Genomic DNA, 17,857 nt, shown 5'->3' with positions numbered 1-17,857 from the left:
TGAAATGCTGAATACAACAGGTGTAGTAGACCTTACAGTGGAAATGCTGAATACAACAGGTGTAGTAGACCTCACAGTGAAATGCTGAATACAACAGGTGTAGTAAACCTTACAGTGAAATGCTGAATACAACAGGTGTAGTAGACCTCACAGTGAAATGCTGAATACAACAGGTGTAGTAGACCTCACAGTGAAATGCTGAATACAACAGGTGTAGTAGACCTCACAGTGAAATGCTGAATACAACAGGTGTAGTAAACCTTACAGTTAAATGCTGAGTACAACAGGTCGGTTGACATGGAGGGTCTACCAGAATGTGCGGGGGGGGGGGGGGTTAGTCGGTTGACATGGAGGGTCTACCAGAATGTGCGGGGGGGGTTTCGTCGGTTGACATGGAGGGTCTACCAGAATGGAAACGATGCTTAATTAACCAGGAACTGGTTACTTTCTGTTTATTGGACATGTTGATGGAGACACTATGTTTCTAATCTACAGAATATAAGTATTCATTATTTATGACCTTTTTACAGGGAAGGTAAAACCCCTGATGAAGGTTATGGGCTGAAAGACGTTGGTTTTGACCTTTTTTTAACATAACTATTTTTAAATAATTTCATCATCGGCTTCAGTGTTTCTACAGCAGGGTTTCTTAAACTATGGGATCGGGGTCACAGGAGGATGGTACATTTCTAATTTTTGTTCTCGAGCTGAAAAAGGTTTGTAGACTATACAGTATGTCTCAGCTGACATACGAGTCCATAAATATTGCTCATATTACTGATAAGAAACAATAAGAACATTCAGTAAACACGCTTGAAGATTATAATCTTGGCTTCTTCCAGATACTGTTGACCTACAGAAAGAAAACCGGTATTTCTCCCTCAGCGGAGGACTCCCTCACAACAACAAAAAACACATGTTTTACAAACACGTGTGAAAAAAAATCACATAACAAATTTCAGGTTAAAAAATATATATATATATATCTCAGACACTTGGTTTTCACACATTTTATTTCTCACGTGCTTCGTAAAAAGAAAAGCAGGCTAACAGAGAAATTCTTATTTATGGGCAGTTTCACATGACTTTTATGCCATTAACAAATCATGTTTAAAATGGCATGTGGGGCGAAAAGAGACAGACACTTCTGTTTCACATGTGGTTTCCCAACATTTCTCATGTGATATAAATTTCACGCTTTTGTAGCTGGCAGGATTGTCTGGCCGTTCAGCCAAGAGGTTTGTTTAAGTCACATGTGGGGCTACCTGGCCGTTCAGCCAAGAGGTTTGTTTAAATCACATGTGGGGCTAGCTGGCCGTTCAGCCAAGAGGGCCAACACACATGTTTAAATCACATGTGGGGCTTCCTAGCCGTTCAGCCAAGAGGGCCAACACACGTTTAAATCACATGTGGGGCTAGCTGGCCGTTCAGCCAAGAGGGCCAACACACATGTTTAAGTCACATGTGGGGCTACCTGGCCATTCAGCCAAGAGGGCCAACACACATGTTTAAATCACATGTGGGGCTACCTGGCCGTTCAGCCAAGAGGGCCAACACACATGTTTAAATCACATGTGGGGCTACCTGGCCGGTCAGCCAAGAGGGCCAACACACATGTTTAAGTCACATGTGGGGCTACCTGGCCGTTCAGCCAAGAGGGCCAACACACATGTTTAAATCACATGTGGGGCTACCTGGCCGTTCAGCCAAGAGGGCCAACACACATGTTTAAGTCACATGTGGGGCTTCCTGGCCGTTCAGCCAAGAGGGCCAACACACATGTTTAAGTAACATGTGGGGCTTCCTGGCCGTTCAGCCAAGAGGGCCAACACACATGTTTAAGTCACATGTGGGGCTACCTGGCCGTTCAGCCAAGAGGGCCAACACACATGTTTAAGTCACATGTGGGGCTTCCTGGCCGTTCAGCCAAGAGGGCCAACACACATGTTTAAGTCACATGTGGGGCTTCCTGGCCGTTCAGCCAAGAGGGCCAACACACATGTTTAAATCACATGTGGGGCTTCCTGGCCGTTCAGCCAAGAGGGCCAACACACATGTTTAAATCACATGTGGGGCTTCCTGGCCGTTCAGCCAAGAGGGCCAACACACATGTTTAAATCACATGTGGGGCTTCCTGGCCGTTCAGCCAAGAGGGCCAACATACATGTTTAAGTCACATGTGGGGCTACCTGGCCGGTCAGCCAAGAGGGCCAACACACATGTTTAAATCACATGTGGGGCTTCCTGGCCGTTCAGCCAAGAGGGCCAACACACATGTTTAAATCACATGGGGCTACCTGGCCGGTCAGCCAAGAGGGCCAACACACATGTTTAAATCACATGTGGGGCTACCTGGCCGGTCAGCCAAGAGGGCCAACACACATGTTTAAGTCACATGTGGGGCTACCTGGCCGTTCAGCCAAGAGGGCCAACACACATGTTTAAATCACATGTGGGGCTTCCTGGCCGTTCAGCCAAGAGGGCCAACACACATGTTTAAGTCACATGTGGGGCTACCTGGCCGGTCAGCCAAGAGGGCCAACACACATGTTTAAATCACATGTGGGGCTTCCTGGCCGTTCAGCCAAGAGGGCCAACACACATGTTTAAGTCACATGTGGGGCTACCTGGCCGGTCAGCCAAGAGGGCCAACACACATGTTTAAATCACATGTGGGGCTACCTGGCCGGTCAGCCAAGAGGGCCAACACACATGTTTAAGTCACATGTGGGGCTACCTGGCCGTTCAGCCAAGAGGGCCAACACACATGTTTAAATCACATGTGGGGCTACCTGGCCGTTCAGCCAAGAGGGCCAACACACATGTTTAAGTCACATGTGGGGCTAGCTCATCACGTGACCGTGCGCAACCATCCCCGACTCCGCTACACTTTTACGTGTGCTTTCTTTCTTTTACACTTCAATGTCAACTTTAGCTGTCAAACGATTTAAAACATTTTAATCACGTTGAGTGCACGATTTGCTATGATTCATCCGAAATGAATAATTTACTCAAATGAAGCTTTACGATTGTTAACGGATTAAAATTAACAGGATAAATGAGGAGACTAATGGAGCGCAAACTTGGAGCGCTAACTTGGAGCGCTAACTTGGAGCGCTAACTTGGAGCGCTAACTGGAGCGCTAACTTGGAGCGCTAACTTGGAGTGCTAACTGGAGCGCTAACTGGAGCGCTAACTGGAGCGCTAACTGCTCAGTGTTTTTCACTTCTTCTAACGGTCACCGAGTATGAAGACGAGAGGCGGTAAAACTCCAAAATAAGACATCATTATTTTTTTACCACACTTTAATGATTATTTTCAGGCTAAGTTACCTTTTTACAGAATTAGCAATTCCACATGGGGACACATTGCTACTGCAACATGCTAACACCTTTTCACATGTGAGGAGAACAACACTATTTCACTACCACATGTCAAATTCAGATCTCATCAATGTGATTTCTTTTTTTTTTTACATGTGATTTTTGTTTTTTTACATGTGAACTTGCAATTCCACATGTGAAACTACATACCGGATTTTCACGTGAACGTTTTTAACACGTGAAATGGCACATTTTACACGTGCAATTGAAATTCACATGAGGTGACAAGATGGTGTTAACATGTGAACTTTACATTTTAATACATGTGAAATTTAAGCTCAACATGTGAAAATACGAATTTAACGTGTTTTTTTTTGTGTGTGATTTTTTTTTAAATGTAAAGGGCTCTTCTCACCACCATATCTTACACAAGGCCAGGAGTTTGGCCATTGTTAGCCCCTGTCAGCCAATACAAGTTACATGTCATGCCTTATAGCAGTGTTTTATCAAACCTCTCCTCATAGCTAGTTCAGTGCCTCAGCCACTCTGTCACTTTGTTCAGATCCACCATTTTCATTTAACCAGCTGACAATAAACCAAGGGTAATCTGTCTTCAAACATTCATTAAAAAAAATAAAAATAAATCTGTAATTTGTGGAAATTGAGTTTCAGACTGATCTGTGAGCTCTAGACTGAAACGCTGTAACATTCTCCTGTTACGAGTGATTTCTAGGAGACATTCCTGTGTTTGGTGTCGTCGTCCCCCCCCCCATCTTCTCACCTCTCTCTAATCACAGTGCAACAACCTGACCCCTTGAGCAAGGCTCTGAGGCCCTTAACCCCTAAAAACTGCTCCATGACCACCGTAACATGGCTGGCCTCTGTTCCAACCTGTCCAACCTCTGTGTGAATTTTGGCGTGATTTGGGATAAAGTGGAAGTGGGATTTTTTTCCCCATTGGACCGTGGTGTACAATTGGTCATTTAAAATTCTCTCTGTCTGTCCAGTCACAGTATACCAACCTGGGGCTGCTGAACAGCATGGATCAAAACATCCAAAATGGCGGCTCTACCTCCACCAGTCCCTACAACAACGACCATGTCCAGAACAACGTGTCCGCTCCTTCACCCTATGCCCAGCCCAGCTCCACCTTCGACGCCATGTCCCCCTCCCCGGCTATCCCCTCCAACACAGACTACGCCGGGACACACACCTTCGATGTCTCCTTCCAGCAGTCCTCCACAGCCAAGTCTGCCACCTGGACGGTAAGAGTTCATGTCAAATCCATAGATTTTTTTTGAAGTTGATTACTTAATTGTAAAGTGCATTTTTACAATGAGTCTCAATACACTTTACAGATTCCCATTAACACCAGTCACAATTGTATCTATTACCTCTAACAATGACAGCTGTTCTGTTTGGAAATGCATTCGTTCCATTTATTATCCAATTGAAAGTCTACAAAAATGATGTCAAGTGACTCAACATGATTTTAATTCACCATTATTTGTGTTGGAAGTAGAATTCTGCGATGTCTAAGGAATGATTGTTTGGTTGGTTGGTTGATTGGTTGATTGGTTGATTGGTTGATTGATTGGTTGATTGTTGATTGATTAATTGATTGGTTGATTGGTTGATTGGTTGATTGGTTGATTGGTTGATTGGTTGATTGTTTGATGTGTTCTATCATGGACCCATCCCAACCTTGTGAGCAAAACGTTTTAGTGGTCCCACTCTTGACAGTAAAAATAAATGTGGAGTTCATTCCCTGCAATTCTACACATTTTGCCATGGGGCAGAGAGAATATTTTGCCGTTTTACAACTCATTCCCTGCAATTCTACACATTTTGCCATGGGGCAGAGAGAATATTTTGCCGTTTTACAACTCATTCCCTGCAATTCTACACATTTTGCCATGGGGCAGAGAGAATATTTTGCTGTTTTACAACTCATTTCATGCAATTCTACACATTTTGCCATAGGGAGGAGAAAGATTTTTTAATATGATATCGGAGTGACTAAGAAAATCAATGGGGGCTCCCAGGTCGGTAATTCGACCTCGATTACTACAAGCTCAGATCTGACTAGACTCATTTACCAATGTAAAAAAATGTTTTGCTGACATGGGCTAATCCGGTGACTGACATAACAAGAGAAACATTTACAAATTGAACCTTGTGTATTCTACTATTCTCTCAATATGAAGTGGATACCCCAAAAATACAAAATATTTCTACTCTACGGCTCTTCTCTACAGTGCTCTGTCATTGTGACCATGCATACTGGCTCTGTGACCATGCATACTGGCTCTGTGACCATGCATACTGGCTCTGTGACCATGCATACTGGCTCTGTGACCATGCATACTGGCTCTGTGACCATGCATACTGGCTCTGTGACCATGCATACTGGCTCTGTGACCATGCATACTGGCTCTGTGACCATGCATACTGGCTCTGTGACCATACATACTGGCTCTGTGACCATGCATACTGGCTCTGTGACCATGCATACTGGCTCTGTGACCATGCATACTGGCTCTGTGACCATGCATACTGGCTCTGTGACCATGCATACTGGCTCTGTGACCATGCATACTGGCTCTGTGACCATACTGGCTCTGTGACCATGCATACTGGCTCTGTGACCATGCATACTGGCTCTGTGACCATACTGGCTCCGTGACCATGCATACTGGCTCCGTGACCAGGCCGTGTCATGCCATGTACCATTATGTAAAAATCGACCAGGCAACCAGGTGACCTGCTCCATAACTCGCCTGCAGGTGGAGAGGTCGACCATCAGTATTAATAATTATCGGAAATAATAATTGGGTTGATCAATTTGTCTCTCTCCTATACATTGGCTGTTTACTTCAAGTGTTGGATCTCTCTTGTGAAATCAGAATATTCATGGGAAACTATGTGGCTGAACCAGTTCTACATGGTACTATACCACTGTACTACAGGGAAGGGTTCTGGTTCAGTTAAGCCATCAATCCCCTGTTTGTCAGACGGGAGAAGGGAGTGCTGTAAAAACCCGTGGGCTTTTTGCCTAAATATCAACCAACGGTAGGTCATGTCTTATAGTCAACTGGCGAGAACAGGGGCCACCTGTGGGACAGGGACATTTACCCAACACTCTCTCTCTCTCTCTGTCTCTCTCTCTCTCTCTGGTCTCTGTCTCTTTCTCTCTCGCTCTCTGGTCTCTGTCTCTTTCTCTCTCTCTCTCTCTCTCTCTCTCTCTGGTCTCTCTCTGGTCTCTCTCTGTCTCTTTCTCTCTCTCTCTCTCTTTCGTGTCTCTTTCATCTCTCTCTCGTCTCTCTCTGTATCTCTCGTCTCTCTCTCGTCTCTCGTCTCTCTCTCGTCTCTCAACGTTACAGCACAGGAACATGCGTCTGTGTGGAGAACTGGGAAAGAGGGGGGGTGAGACTACTCTGGATTATAAAGTCACACATGATGCCAATATTTATCTGATGCTTTGGTCTGAGCTAATTATGAGGATGACTAAGTCAATGACCTTTTGGCTTATAATAATGCTTAGGCTACCTTCCATACACAACAGGAAGATGCATAATGGAAATCAATGCACAGTAAAAAAATAAGTAATAATAATAATTAAAAGTGGTACGACGTCGTTGTTCATCTGAAGTTTTACTTACTTTTAGTTTTACTTTTACTTTTACTGATTTTGGAATGATTTATGACAATGATGTTTTGGTTCATTCAACCTGTTCTATTCAATTAGATCTGTTGAATTTATTTGATTTCTTCACATGTACCTAATATAATAATAATATATATAATAATATATGCCATTTAGCAGACGCTTTTATCCAAAGCGACTTACAGTCATGTGTGCATACATTCTACATATGGGTGGTCCCGGGAATCGAACCCACTACCCTGGCGTTACAAGCGCCATGCTCTACCAACTGAGCTACAGAAGGACTACCTGAATGGAAAACTTGAGACCCGATGTGGAAGCCGAGCAGCTCCGGATCCATAATTCTAAATAATGTCACGGGTCTGGGTCAGATCTGAAGAGAAATTGTATAATTTAGGCACTAAAGTAATACTGCAACAAATGTAGCAAAGGAATTAACTTTTTGTCCTGAATACAATGTGTTATGTTTGGGGCAAATCCAATACATTACTGAGTGTGCAGCAGTTTTTCAGGTTAAAAAATAAACAGAATGGAGCTATGTCAAAATCCTAGAGGAAAACCTGGTTCAGTCTGCTTTCCACCAGACACTGGGAGATGAATTCACCTTTCAACAGGACAATAACCTAAATCACAAGACCAAATCTACACTGGAGTTGTTTACCAAGAAGACTGTGAATGTTTCTGAGTGGCAGCTTTACTGTTTTCTCTTAAATCTACTTGAAGATCTATGGTTGTCTGGCAATGATCAACAAACAAATTTGACAGAGCTTGAAGAGAAAAGTTGAAAAGAATAATGGGCAAAGGTTGCACAATCCAGGTGTAGAAAGATCTTAGTGACTCACCCAGAAAGACTCACAGCTCTTAGAGACTCACCCAGAAAGACTCACAGCTCTTAGAGATTTACCCAGAAAGACTCACAGCTCTTAGAGACTCACCCAGAAAGACCCACAGCTCTTAGAGACTCACCCAGAAAGACCCACAGCTCTTAGAGACTTACCCAGAAAGACCCACAGCTCTTAGAGACTCACCCAGAAAGACTCACAGCTCTTAGAGACTCACCCAGAAAGACCCACAGCTCTTAGACTTACCCAGAAAGACCCACAGCTCTTAGACTCACCCAGAAAGATTCACAGCTGTAATCACTCTTAGAGACTCACCCAGAAAGACTCACAGATCTTAGAGACTCACCCAGAAAGACTCACAGATCTTAGAGACTCACCCAGAAAGACTCACAGATCTTAGAGACTCACCCAGAAAGACTCACAGCTTTAATCACTCTTAGAGACTGACCCAGAAAGACTCACAGCTGTAATCACTCTTAGAGACTCACCCAGAAAGCCTCACAGCTGTAATCACTCTTAGAGACTCACCCAGAAAGACTCACAGCTGTAATCACTCTTAGAGACTCACCCAGAAAGACTCACAGCTGTAATCACTCTTAGAGACTCACCCAGAAAGACTCACAGCTGTAATCACTCTTAGAGACTCACCCAGAAAGACTCACAGCTGTAATCACTCTTAGAGACTCACCCAGAAAGACTCATAGCTGTAATCACTCTTAGAGACTCACCCAGAAAGACTCACAGCTGTAATCACTCTTAGAGACTCACCCAGAAAGACTCACAGCTGTAATCACTCTTAGACTCACCCAGAAAGACTCACAGCTGTAATCACTCTTAGAGACTCACCCAGAAAGACTCACAGCTGTAATCACTGCCGAAGATGCTTCTACAAAGTATTTTTATTTATTTATTTCACCTTTATTTAACCAGGTAGGCTAGTTGAGAACACCTTTATTTAACCAGGTAGCCAGTTGAGAACACCTTTATTTAACCAGGTAGGCTAGTTGAGAACACCTTTATTTAACCAGAAAGACTCACAGTTGAGAACACCTTTATTTAACCAGGTAGACTAGTTGAGAACACTCTTTATTTAACCAGGTAGGCTAGTTGAGAACACCTTTATTTAACCAGAAAGACTCACAGTTGAGAACACCTTTATTTAACCAGAAAGGCTCACAGTTGAGAACACCTTTATTTAACCAGGTATTTTTAGTTGAGAACACCTTTATTTAACCAGGTAGGCTAGTTGAGAACACCTTTATTTAACCAGGTAGGCTAGTTGAGAACACCTTTATTTAACCAGGTAGGCTAGTTGAGAACACCTTTATTTAACCAGGTAGGCTAGTTGAGAACACCTTTATTTAACCAGGTAGGCTAGTTGAGAACACCTTTATTTAACCAGGTAGGCTAGTTGAGAACACCTTTATTTAACCAGGTAGGCCAGTTGAGAACACCTTTATTTAACCAGGTAGGCTAGTTGAGAACACCTTTATTTAACCAGGTAGGCTAGTTGAGAACACCTTTATTTAACCAGGTAGGCTAGTTGAGAACACCTTTATTTAACCGGGTAGGCTAGTTGAGAACACCTTTATTTAACCGGGTAGGCTAGTTGAGAACACCTTTATTTAACCGGGTAGGCTAGTTGAGAACACCTTTATTTAACCGGGTAGGCTAGTTGAGAACACCTTTATTTAACCAGGTAGGCTAGTTGAGAACACCTTTATTTAACCAGGTAGGCTAGTTGAGAACACCTTTATTTAACCAGGTAGGCTAGTTGAGAACACCTTTATTTAACCAGGTAGGCTAGTTGAGAACACCTTTATTTAACCAGGTAGGCTAGTTGAGAACACCTTTATTTAACCAGGTAGGCTAGTTGAGAACACCTTTATTTAACCAGGTAGGCTAGTTGAGAACACCTTTATTTAACCAGGTAGGCTAGTTGAGAACACCTTTATTTAACCAGGTAGGCTAGTTGAGAACAAGTTCTCATTTACAACTGTGACCTGGCCAAGATAAAGCAAAGCAGTGCGACACAAACAACAACACAGAGTTACACATGGAATAAACAAACATACAGTCAATAACACAATAGAAAATCTGTATACAGTGTGTGCAAATGAAGTGAGGAGGTAAGGCAATAAATAGGCCATAATAGTGAAGTAATTACAATTTAGCAATTAACACTGGAGTGATATATGTGCAGATGAGGATGTGCAGTAGAAATACTGGTGTGCAAAAGATCAGAAAAACAAATATGGGGATGAGGTTGGTAGTTGGTTGGATGGGCTATTTACAGATTGGCTGTGTACAGCTGCAGTGATCGGTAAGCTGCTCTGACAGCCAATGCTTGAAGTTAGTGAGGGAGATATGTCTCCAACTTATTTTTGCAATTCGTTCCAGTCACTGGCCGCAGAGAACTGGAAGGAAAGGTGTCCAAAGGAGGTGTTGGTTTTGGGGATAACGAGTGAAATATACATGCTGGAGCACGTGCTACAGGTGGGTGTTGCTATGGTGACGAGTGAAATATACCTGCTGGAGCACGTGCTACAGGTGGGTGTTGCTATGGTGACGAGTGAAATATACCTGCTGGAGCACGTGCTACGGGTTGGTGTTGCTATGGTGACCAGTGAGCTGAGATAAGGCGGAGCTTTACCTAGCAAAGACTTATAGATGACCTGGGGCCAGTGGGTTTGGTGACGAATATGTAGAGAGGACCAGCCGACTAGAGCATACAGGTCACAGTGGTGGGTGGTATAAGGTGATTTGGTGACGAAACGGATGGCACTGTGATAGACTACATCCAGTATGCTGAGTAGAGTGTTGGAGGCTATTTTCTAAATGACATCACCGAAGTCGAGGATGGGTAGGATAGTCAATTTTACGAGGGTATGTTTGGAAGGACGCTTTGTTGCGAAATAGGAAGCCGATTCTAGATTTAATTTTGGATTGGAGATGCTTAATGTGAGTCTGGAAGGAGAGTTTACAGTCCAACCAGACACCTAGGTATTTGTAGTTGTCCACTTATTCTAATTCAGAACCGTCCAGAGTAGAGATGCTAGTCGGGCGGGAGGGTGAAGAGCATGCATTTTGTTTTTCTAGCATTTAAGAGCAGTTGGAGGCCACGGAAGAAGAGTTGTATGGCATTGAAGCTTGTTTGGAGGTTTGTTAGCACAGTGTCCAAAGAAGGGCCAGAAGTATACAGAATGGTGTTGTCTGCGTAGAGGTGGATCAGGGACTCACCAGCAGCAAGAGCGACATCATTGATGTATACATTGAAAAGAGTTGGCACGAGAATTGAACCCTGTGGCACCCCCCATAGAGACTGCCAGAGATCTGGACAACAGGCCCTCCGATTTGACACACTGAACTCTGTCTGAGAAGTAGTTGGTGAACCAGGCGAGGCAATCATTAGAGACTTAGGGGTGTGAATAGTTATGTAAATGAGATATTTCTGTTTAAATTTCAAAAACATTTGCATACATTTAAAAAAAAAAGTTTGTTATTTTTCATTATGGGGTATTGTGTGTAGATGGGTGAAAAAAACAATTTAATCCATTTTGAATTCAGGCTGTAACAATAAATATGTGGAATAAGTCAAAGGGTATGAATACTTCCTGTAATTAATTGTTCACCTGCATTTGCTTCCTTTGTAACCGTGGCGATGTGGTCGTTGATTTGTTTACAGTGGATGATATTGTACACTATTCTCCCTGTTATAACAGTGGATGATATTGTACACTATTCTCCCTGTTATAACAGTGGATGATATTGTACACTATTCTCCCTGTTATAACAGTGGATGATATTGTACACTATTCTCCCTGTTATAACAGTGGATGATATTGTACACTATTCCCCCTGTTATAACAGTTCCATGGTTAGAGCTGGTAGTAGATGGGGGTATCGCCTACGATTTGTACACTATTCTCCCTGTTATAGTTCTATGTACATTAGTTAATTAATCTTCCAACCATTACCATGGGATAAAGAACCTGGCAAATCAGAATGAAACAAACCCCAGTTTGTGAGTAAAGGCTCTCCGAAACCATTTTTTAAAACTCTGAATCCTAAACCTAAATAATCTATAAGATCAGAGTATTTTTTTACATCTACCAATTGGGGGTGAAACACAGATCAATATCCATATTAGGTGTAAATTCCTAAGTCTGAATCGGCCCCTTAGTGCACTGGGTTCGGTCTCTGTGTGTTCGGTGCTTTTTTTGATGACTGTTCTTAGGAGACACACCTAATCCCTAACCCACATCTTAAAACCTCTTCCTGTCTGGGACTGACTGTGACACACACCACTCACGTAAAGAGTGGTACTACACGTCATCATTTCCCACATTTCCCTGCTCCCTAACCCCCCCTCCCAACGTCTCTTAACAGAATGATTCTACAATGAGTCAAAACATACTGTCCTTTTATGGTGTGGTTCAATGAGACAAAACATACTGTCCTTTAATGGTGTGGTTGAATGAGTCAAAACATACTGTCCTTTAATGGTGTGGTTGAATGAGACAAAACATACTGTCCTATTATGTTGTGGTTGAATGAGACAAAACATACTGTCCTATTATGGTGTGGTTGAATGAGACAAAACATACTCCATCCTCTATAATTTGTTTGAGCATTTGGTAATACATTCAACTGACCTCCCAATCGCAGACCCACGTGTAACCACGCCAGATACACGCACCTGCGAGATCGTCTGAGACCAGCCTCCCGGACAGCTGATGAAACTGTAGGTTTTGCACGACCAAAGAATTTCTGCACAAACTATCTGAATCAGTCTCAGGGAAGCTCATTTGCTCGTCTTCCTCACCAGGGTCTTGACCTGACTGCAGTTCAGCGTCGTACTCGACTTCAGTCGGCAAATTTCAATGGCCACTGGCCCGCTAGAGAAATGTGCTCTTCACGGATGAAACACGGTTTCCACTGTACCGGGCAGATATATATATATATATATATATATGCCATTTAGCAGACGCTTTTATCCAAAGCGACTTACAGTCATGTGTGCATACATTCTACGTATGGGTGGTCCCGGGGATCGAACCCACTACCCTGGCGTTACAAGCGCCATGCTCTACCAACTGAGCTACAGAAGGACCACAGATAGTGGACAACGTGTATGGCGTCATGTAGGCTAGAAGTTTTCTGATGTCAATTTTGTGAACAGAATGCACCATAGTTGTCCGTCGTTACAGACAACGAACACAGTTGCATTTCATCGTTGGCAATTTGAATGCACAGAGATACCGTGAGGAGATCCTGAGGCCCATTGTTGTACCATTCATCCACCACCATCACCTCATGTTTCAGCATGATAATGCACTGCACCATGTCACACAAGGATCTGTACCCAATTCCTGGAAGCTGAAAATGTCCGTTTGTCCATGGTCTGTATACTTACCACACATGTCACCCATTGAGCATGTTTGGGATGCTCTGGATCATTGTGTACGACAGCGTGTTCCAGTTCCTGACAATATCCAGCAACTTCACACAGCCATTGAAGAGGAGTGGGACAGCATGCCACATGGCCACAATCAGCCGCCTGATCAACTCTATGGGAAGGAGATGTGTTGTGCTGCATGAAGCACATGGTGGTCACACCAGATACTGACTGGTTTTCTGATCCACACCAGATACTGACTGGTTTTCTGATCCACACCAGATACTGACTGGTTTTCTGATCCACACCAGATACTGACTGGTTTTCTGATCCACACCAGATACTGACTGGTTTTCTGATCCACACCAGATACTGACTGGTTTTCTGATCCACACCAGATACTGACTGGTTCCCCTCGATACTGTATATTAATGGGTTGAACAGTGAGGTGGGATACTGTATATTAATGGGTTGAACAGTGAGGTGGGATACTGTATATTAATGGGTTGAACAGTGAGGTGGGATACTGTATATTAATGGGTTGAACAGTGAGGTGGGATACTGTATATTAATGGGTTGAACAGTGAGGTGGGATACTGTATATTAATGGGTTGAACAGTGAGGTGGGATACTGTATATTAATGGGTTGAACAGTGAGGTGGGATACTGTATATTAATGGGTTGAACAGTGAGGTGGGATACTGTATATTAATGGGTTGAACAGTGAGGTGGGATACTGTATATTAATGGGTTGAACAGTGAGGTGGGATACTGTATATTAATGGGTTGAACAGTGAGGTGGGATACTGTATATTAATGGGTTGAACAGTGTGAGGTGGGGTCTGTCTAGTGTGAGGTTGAACAGTGTGGTGGGATACTGTATATTAATGGGTTGAACAGTGTGAGGTGGGGTCTGTCTAGTGTGAGGTTGAACAGTGTGAGGTGGGGTCTGTCTAGTGTATTACCTGCCACCAGGTAGGCTAGGTCTGCATACCAAATGGCACCCTATTCCCTGTGTAGTGCACTACTTTTAACTGTTGCCCGGAGGAAAAAGTAGTGCACTACACAGGGAATAGGGAGCCATTTGGACCTTAGCCTCGGCCTCTGGACCTTAGCCTCGGCCTCTGGACCTTAGCCTCGGCCTCTGGACCTTAGCCTCGGCCTCTGGACCTTAGCCTCGGCCTCTGGACCTTAGCCTCGGCCTCTGGACCTTAGCCTCGGCCTCTGGACCTTAGCCTCGGCCTCTGGACCTTAGCCTCGGCCTCTGGACCTTAGCCTCGGCCTCTGGTAGAGTGGAGGAATGTGATGGTCTGGCCTGGATAGAGCTGGGGGGGGATTACTGTAATGGATTGAGGACCCGGAGAGAGGAAATACTGTGTGCCTCTCTGCTGAACCCTGCGCTCCGGGCTGGCACGGGGGGAGAGAGAGAGCTGTGTGTGTGTGTGTGTGTGTGTGTGTGTGTGTGTGTGTGTGTGTGTGTGTGTGTGTGTGTGTGTGTGTGTGTGTGTGTGTGTGTGTGTGTGTGTGTGTGTGTGTGTGTGTGTGTGTGTGTGTGTGTGTGTGTGTGTGCCTCCTTGCTCCGTCTTTGTTCTGAGGGAGTTGATCTTTAGCTCTCGACTGCCGTGGCGTCTGCCGCAGGAGGAGAGCCCTCTCAGAGAAGCAACTGTTCAAACGGAGAAGAACAGCGTTAGGCAAGACCCAACCTGTCCCCGGGAACATCTGCAGGGCCAGGGCTCGTCCCATGTCTTAGAGATGGGGCTGAGACTTGTTTATGTCAACGAACCTGTCTAGACTCGCCCCGAACTAACACAGAAAGACACAAGCCCTCAAACATACAGCTGGGAAACATAGCAGGAAGAACGGGAAGAAAGACAGGGTTTAAAAGATAAGGAAATGATTTCTCGATAATGCTGCAGTCTGTGAAAGGCCCATTTTTCAAACCGTTTTTAAATTATTTAAAATGATTAGCATTAAAATGACAGACAGGCAGACAGGCAGGCAGACAGCATTAAAATGATTAGCATTAGGAGGTTACCCAGGCTATAATGGAAAAGTAGTGGCATTAGGAGGTTACCCAGGCTATAATAGTGGCATTAGGACATTACCCAGGCTATAATAGTGGCATTAGGACATTACCCAGGCTATAATAGTGGCATTAGGACATTACCCAGGCTATAATAGTGGCATTAGGACGTTACCCAGGCTATAATAGTGGCATTAGGACGTTACCCAGGCTATAATAGTGGCATTAGGACGTTACCCAGGCTATAATAGTGGCATTACCCAGGCTATAAGTGGCATTAGGACGTTACCCAGGCTATAATAGTGGCATTAGGACGTTACCCAGGCTATAATAGTGGCATTAGGACATTACCCAGGCTATAATAGTGGCATTAGGACATTACCCAGGCTATAATAGTGGCATTAGGACATTACCCAGGCTATAATAGTGGCATTAGGACGTTACCCAGGCTATAATAGTGGCATTAGGACGTTACCCAGGCTATAATAGTGGCATTAGGACGTTACCCAGGCTATAATAGTGGCATTAGGACGTTACCCAGGCTATAATAGTGGCATTAGGACGTTACCCAGGCTATAATAGTGGCATTAGGACATTACCCAGGCTATAATAGTGGCATTAGGACATTACCCAGGCTACAATAGTGGCATTAGGACATTACCCAGGCTACAATAGTGGCATTAGGACATTACCCAGGCTACAATAGTGGCATTAGGACATTACCCAGGCTATAATAGTGGCATTAGGACCTTACCCAGGCTATAATAGTGGCATTAGGACATTACCCAGGCTATAATAGTGGCATTAGGACATTACCCAGGCTATAATAGTGGCATTAGGACGTTACCCAGGCTATAATAGTGGCATTAGGACATTACCCAGGCTATAATAGTGGCATTAGGACATTACCCAGGCTATAATAGTGGCATTAGGACATTACCCAGGCTATAATAGTGGCATTAGGACATTACCCAGGCTATAATAGTGGCATTAGGACATTACCCAGGCTATAATAGTGGCATTAGGACGTTACCCAGGCTATAATAGTGGCATTAGGAGGTTACCCAGGCTATAATAGTGGCATTAGGAGGTTACCCAGGCTATAATAGTGGCATTAGGACGTTACCCAGGCTATAATAGTGGCATTAGGACATTACCCAGGCTATAATAGTGGCATTAGGACATTACCCAGGCTATAATAGTGGCATTAGGACATTACCCAGGCTATAATAGTGGCATTAGGACATTACCCAGGCTATAATAGTGGCATTAGGACATTACCCAGGCTATAATGGAACAGTGCTATACAGCAGCTGTGGGCAGGACCATAGCTACATTTCAGGACACGAGCCCCGGACTTCGGTCATAAAATAATGAAATAAAATAAATTCCAGGGGGCCCCCATTGATTTTGTTCGCCACTCACCTAGAAATCGTATGGACATGGCATAAATCATGGCAAAAAAAATGTGTAGATTTGCAGGAAATTTGCTGTGAAACAACAAAAAGTTATGTAAAACTAACATTTTTTAAAAGAAATTTAGTTAAATAAAATACTTTTTCTGCTAACACACCCCTCTGTATGTATTAAATGATAGTTTAACATTCCGGTGCGGCGTTAATGTGAGTTAATGTGTAGCAGCTAATTGTATAGCTAATACGCTGTGTGTCTGTAGATGGACTGAGGTGATTGGAGCTCCGGTTGTCAAGGTGATAATGGCTGGGGTCATTGTTTTTGTTTGTTTTTTGAAACTTGCATTCATTCATTATGAAGGCACATTCATTAGCCTACTGAAGACGCATGTACAATGTAGCACACAAGTTTCAACACTCATTTTAGTGTTTTAGGTTTTTAAATTCTCTAGAAATGCAGCAAATGAACTTGATTAAAATTCACAGACAGGATCAGCTGTTTCGTACCCAACTTTTGAACACAGTGAGAAATCTGTCCATTCCTCTACATAAGCACAATGAGATGTGATTGGTTGTAGCTCAAAAAAAAAAAAAAAAATGAATTAGCCAATCCCAAGAGTGACAGATGCTTATCCTTGGCCACCATCCCAGATCTGGCTCGATAAACATGTCACATCCCAGTACATGATGATAATGGCATCATCGGTTTGTACAATCATTGCAGAGATTTCTTTTGAACACTGATGTCCTTGGTAAGAGCTACTTTTCGGGGGAACTGCTTCCCAAACTATCTTTGTAACACGTAGAAGTACCTTTGTTTGGTCTTTTTTTAAAAACATGTCTTCCAAAACACGCGATGATAAAACCACTAAATTATTTCACAGGAAAATAAAATTGCGAATAAGGAAGATGTTGTTTTAATCACCTTTAAAATGTCCTGTAGTTTATTCTTCAACAAGAGGCGAGAAAATAAAAATACAAAACCCTCCATTTGCATTTTTAAATTTTTGTTTTTAAAGATTTGAGTAGGTTAGTAAGAAGATTTGAGTAGGTTAGTAAGAAGATTTGAGTAGGTTAGTAAGAAGATTTGAGTAGGTTAGTAAGAAGATTTGAGTAGGTTAGTAAGAAGATTTGAGTAGGTTAGTAAGAAGATTTGAGTAGGTTAGTAAGAAGATTTGAGTAGGTTAGTAAG

General features: G+C 43.4%; 1 protein-coding gene across 7 annotated transcripts in view; it reads left to right on the top strand.

Moving 5' to 3' along the window:
- tp63 (tumor protein p63) overlaps positions 1-17,857 on the top strand; it is a 137,338-nt gene that overhangs the window by 75,279 nt on the left and 44,202 nt on the right. For all 7 annotated transcript variants that reach the window (XM_046299655.1, XM_046299656.1, XM_046299654.1 and 4 more), the window contains one exon: positions 4,331-4,588. In XM_046299655.1, coding sequence (XP_046155611.1) covers positions 4,331-4,588 — 258 coding nt within the window. The remainder of the gene's footprint in view (positions 1-4,330; positions 4,589-17,857) is intronic.

Source organism: Oncorhynchus gorbuscha, linkage group LG02 (assembly GCF_021184085.1).
Source record: "Oncorhynchus gorbuscha isolate QuinsamMale2020 ecotype Even-year linkage group LG02, OgorEven_v1.0, whole genome shotgun sequence".
NCBI classification, from domain to species: domain Eukaryota; kingdom Metazoa; phylum Chordata; class Actinopteri; order Salmoniformes; family Salmonidae; genus Oncorhynchus; species Oncorhynchus gorbuscha.
The sequence above is the reverse complement of the archived record's forward strand: the minus strand, read 5'-3'. Positions and strand labels throughout refer to the sequence as shown.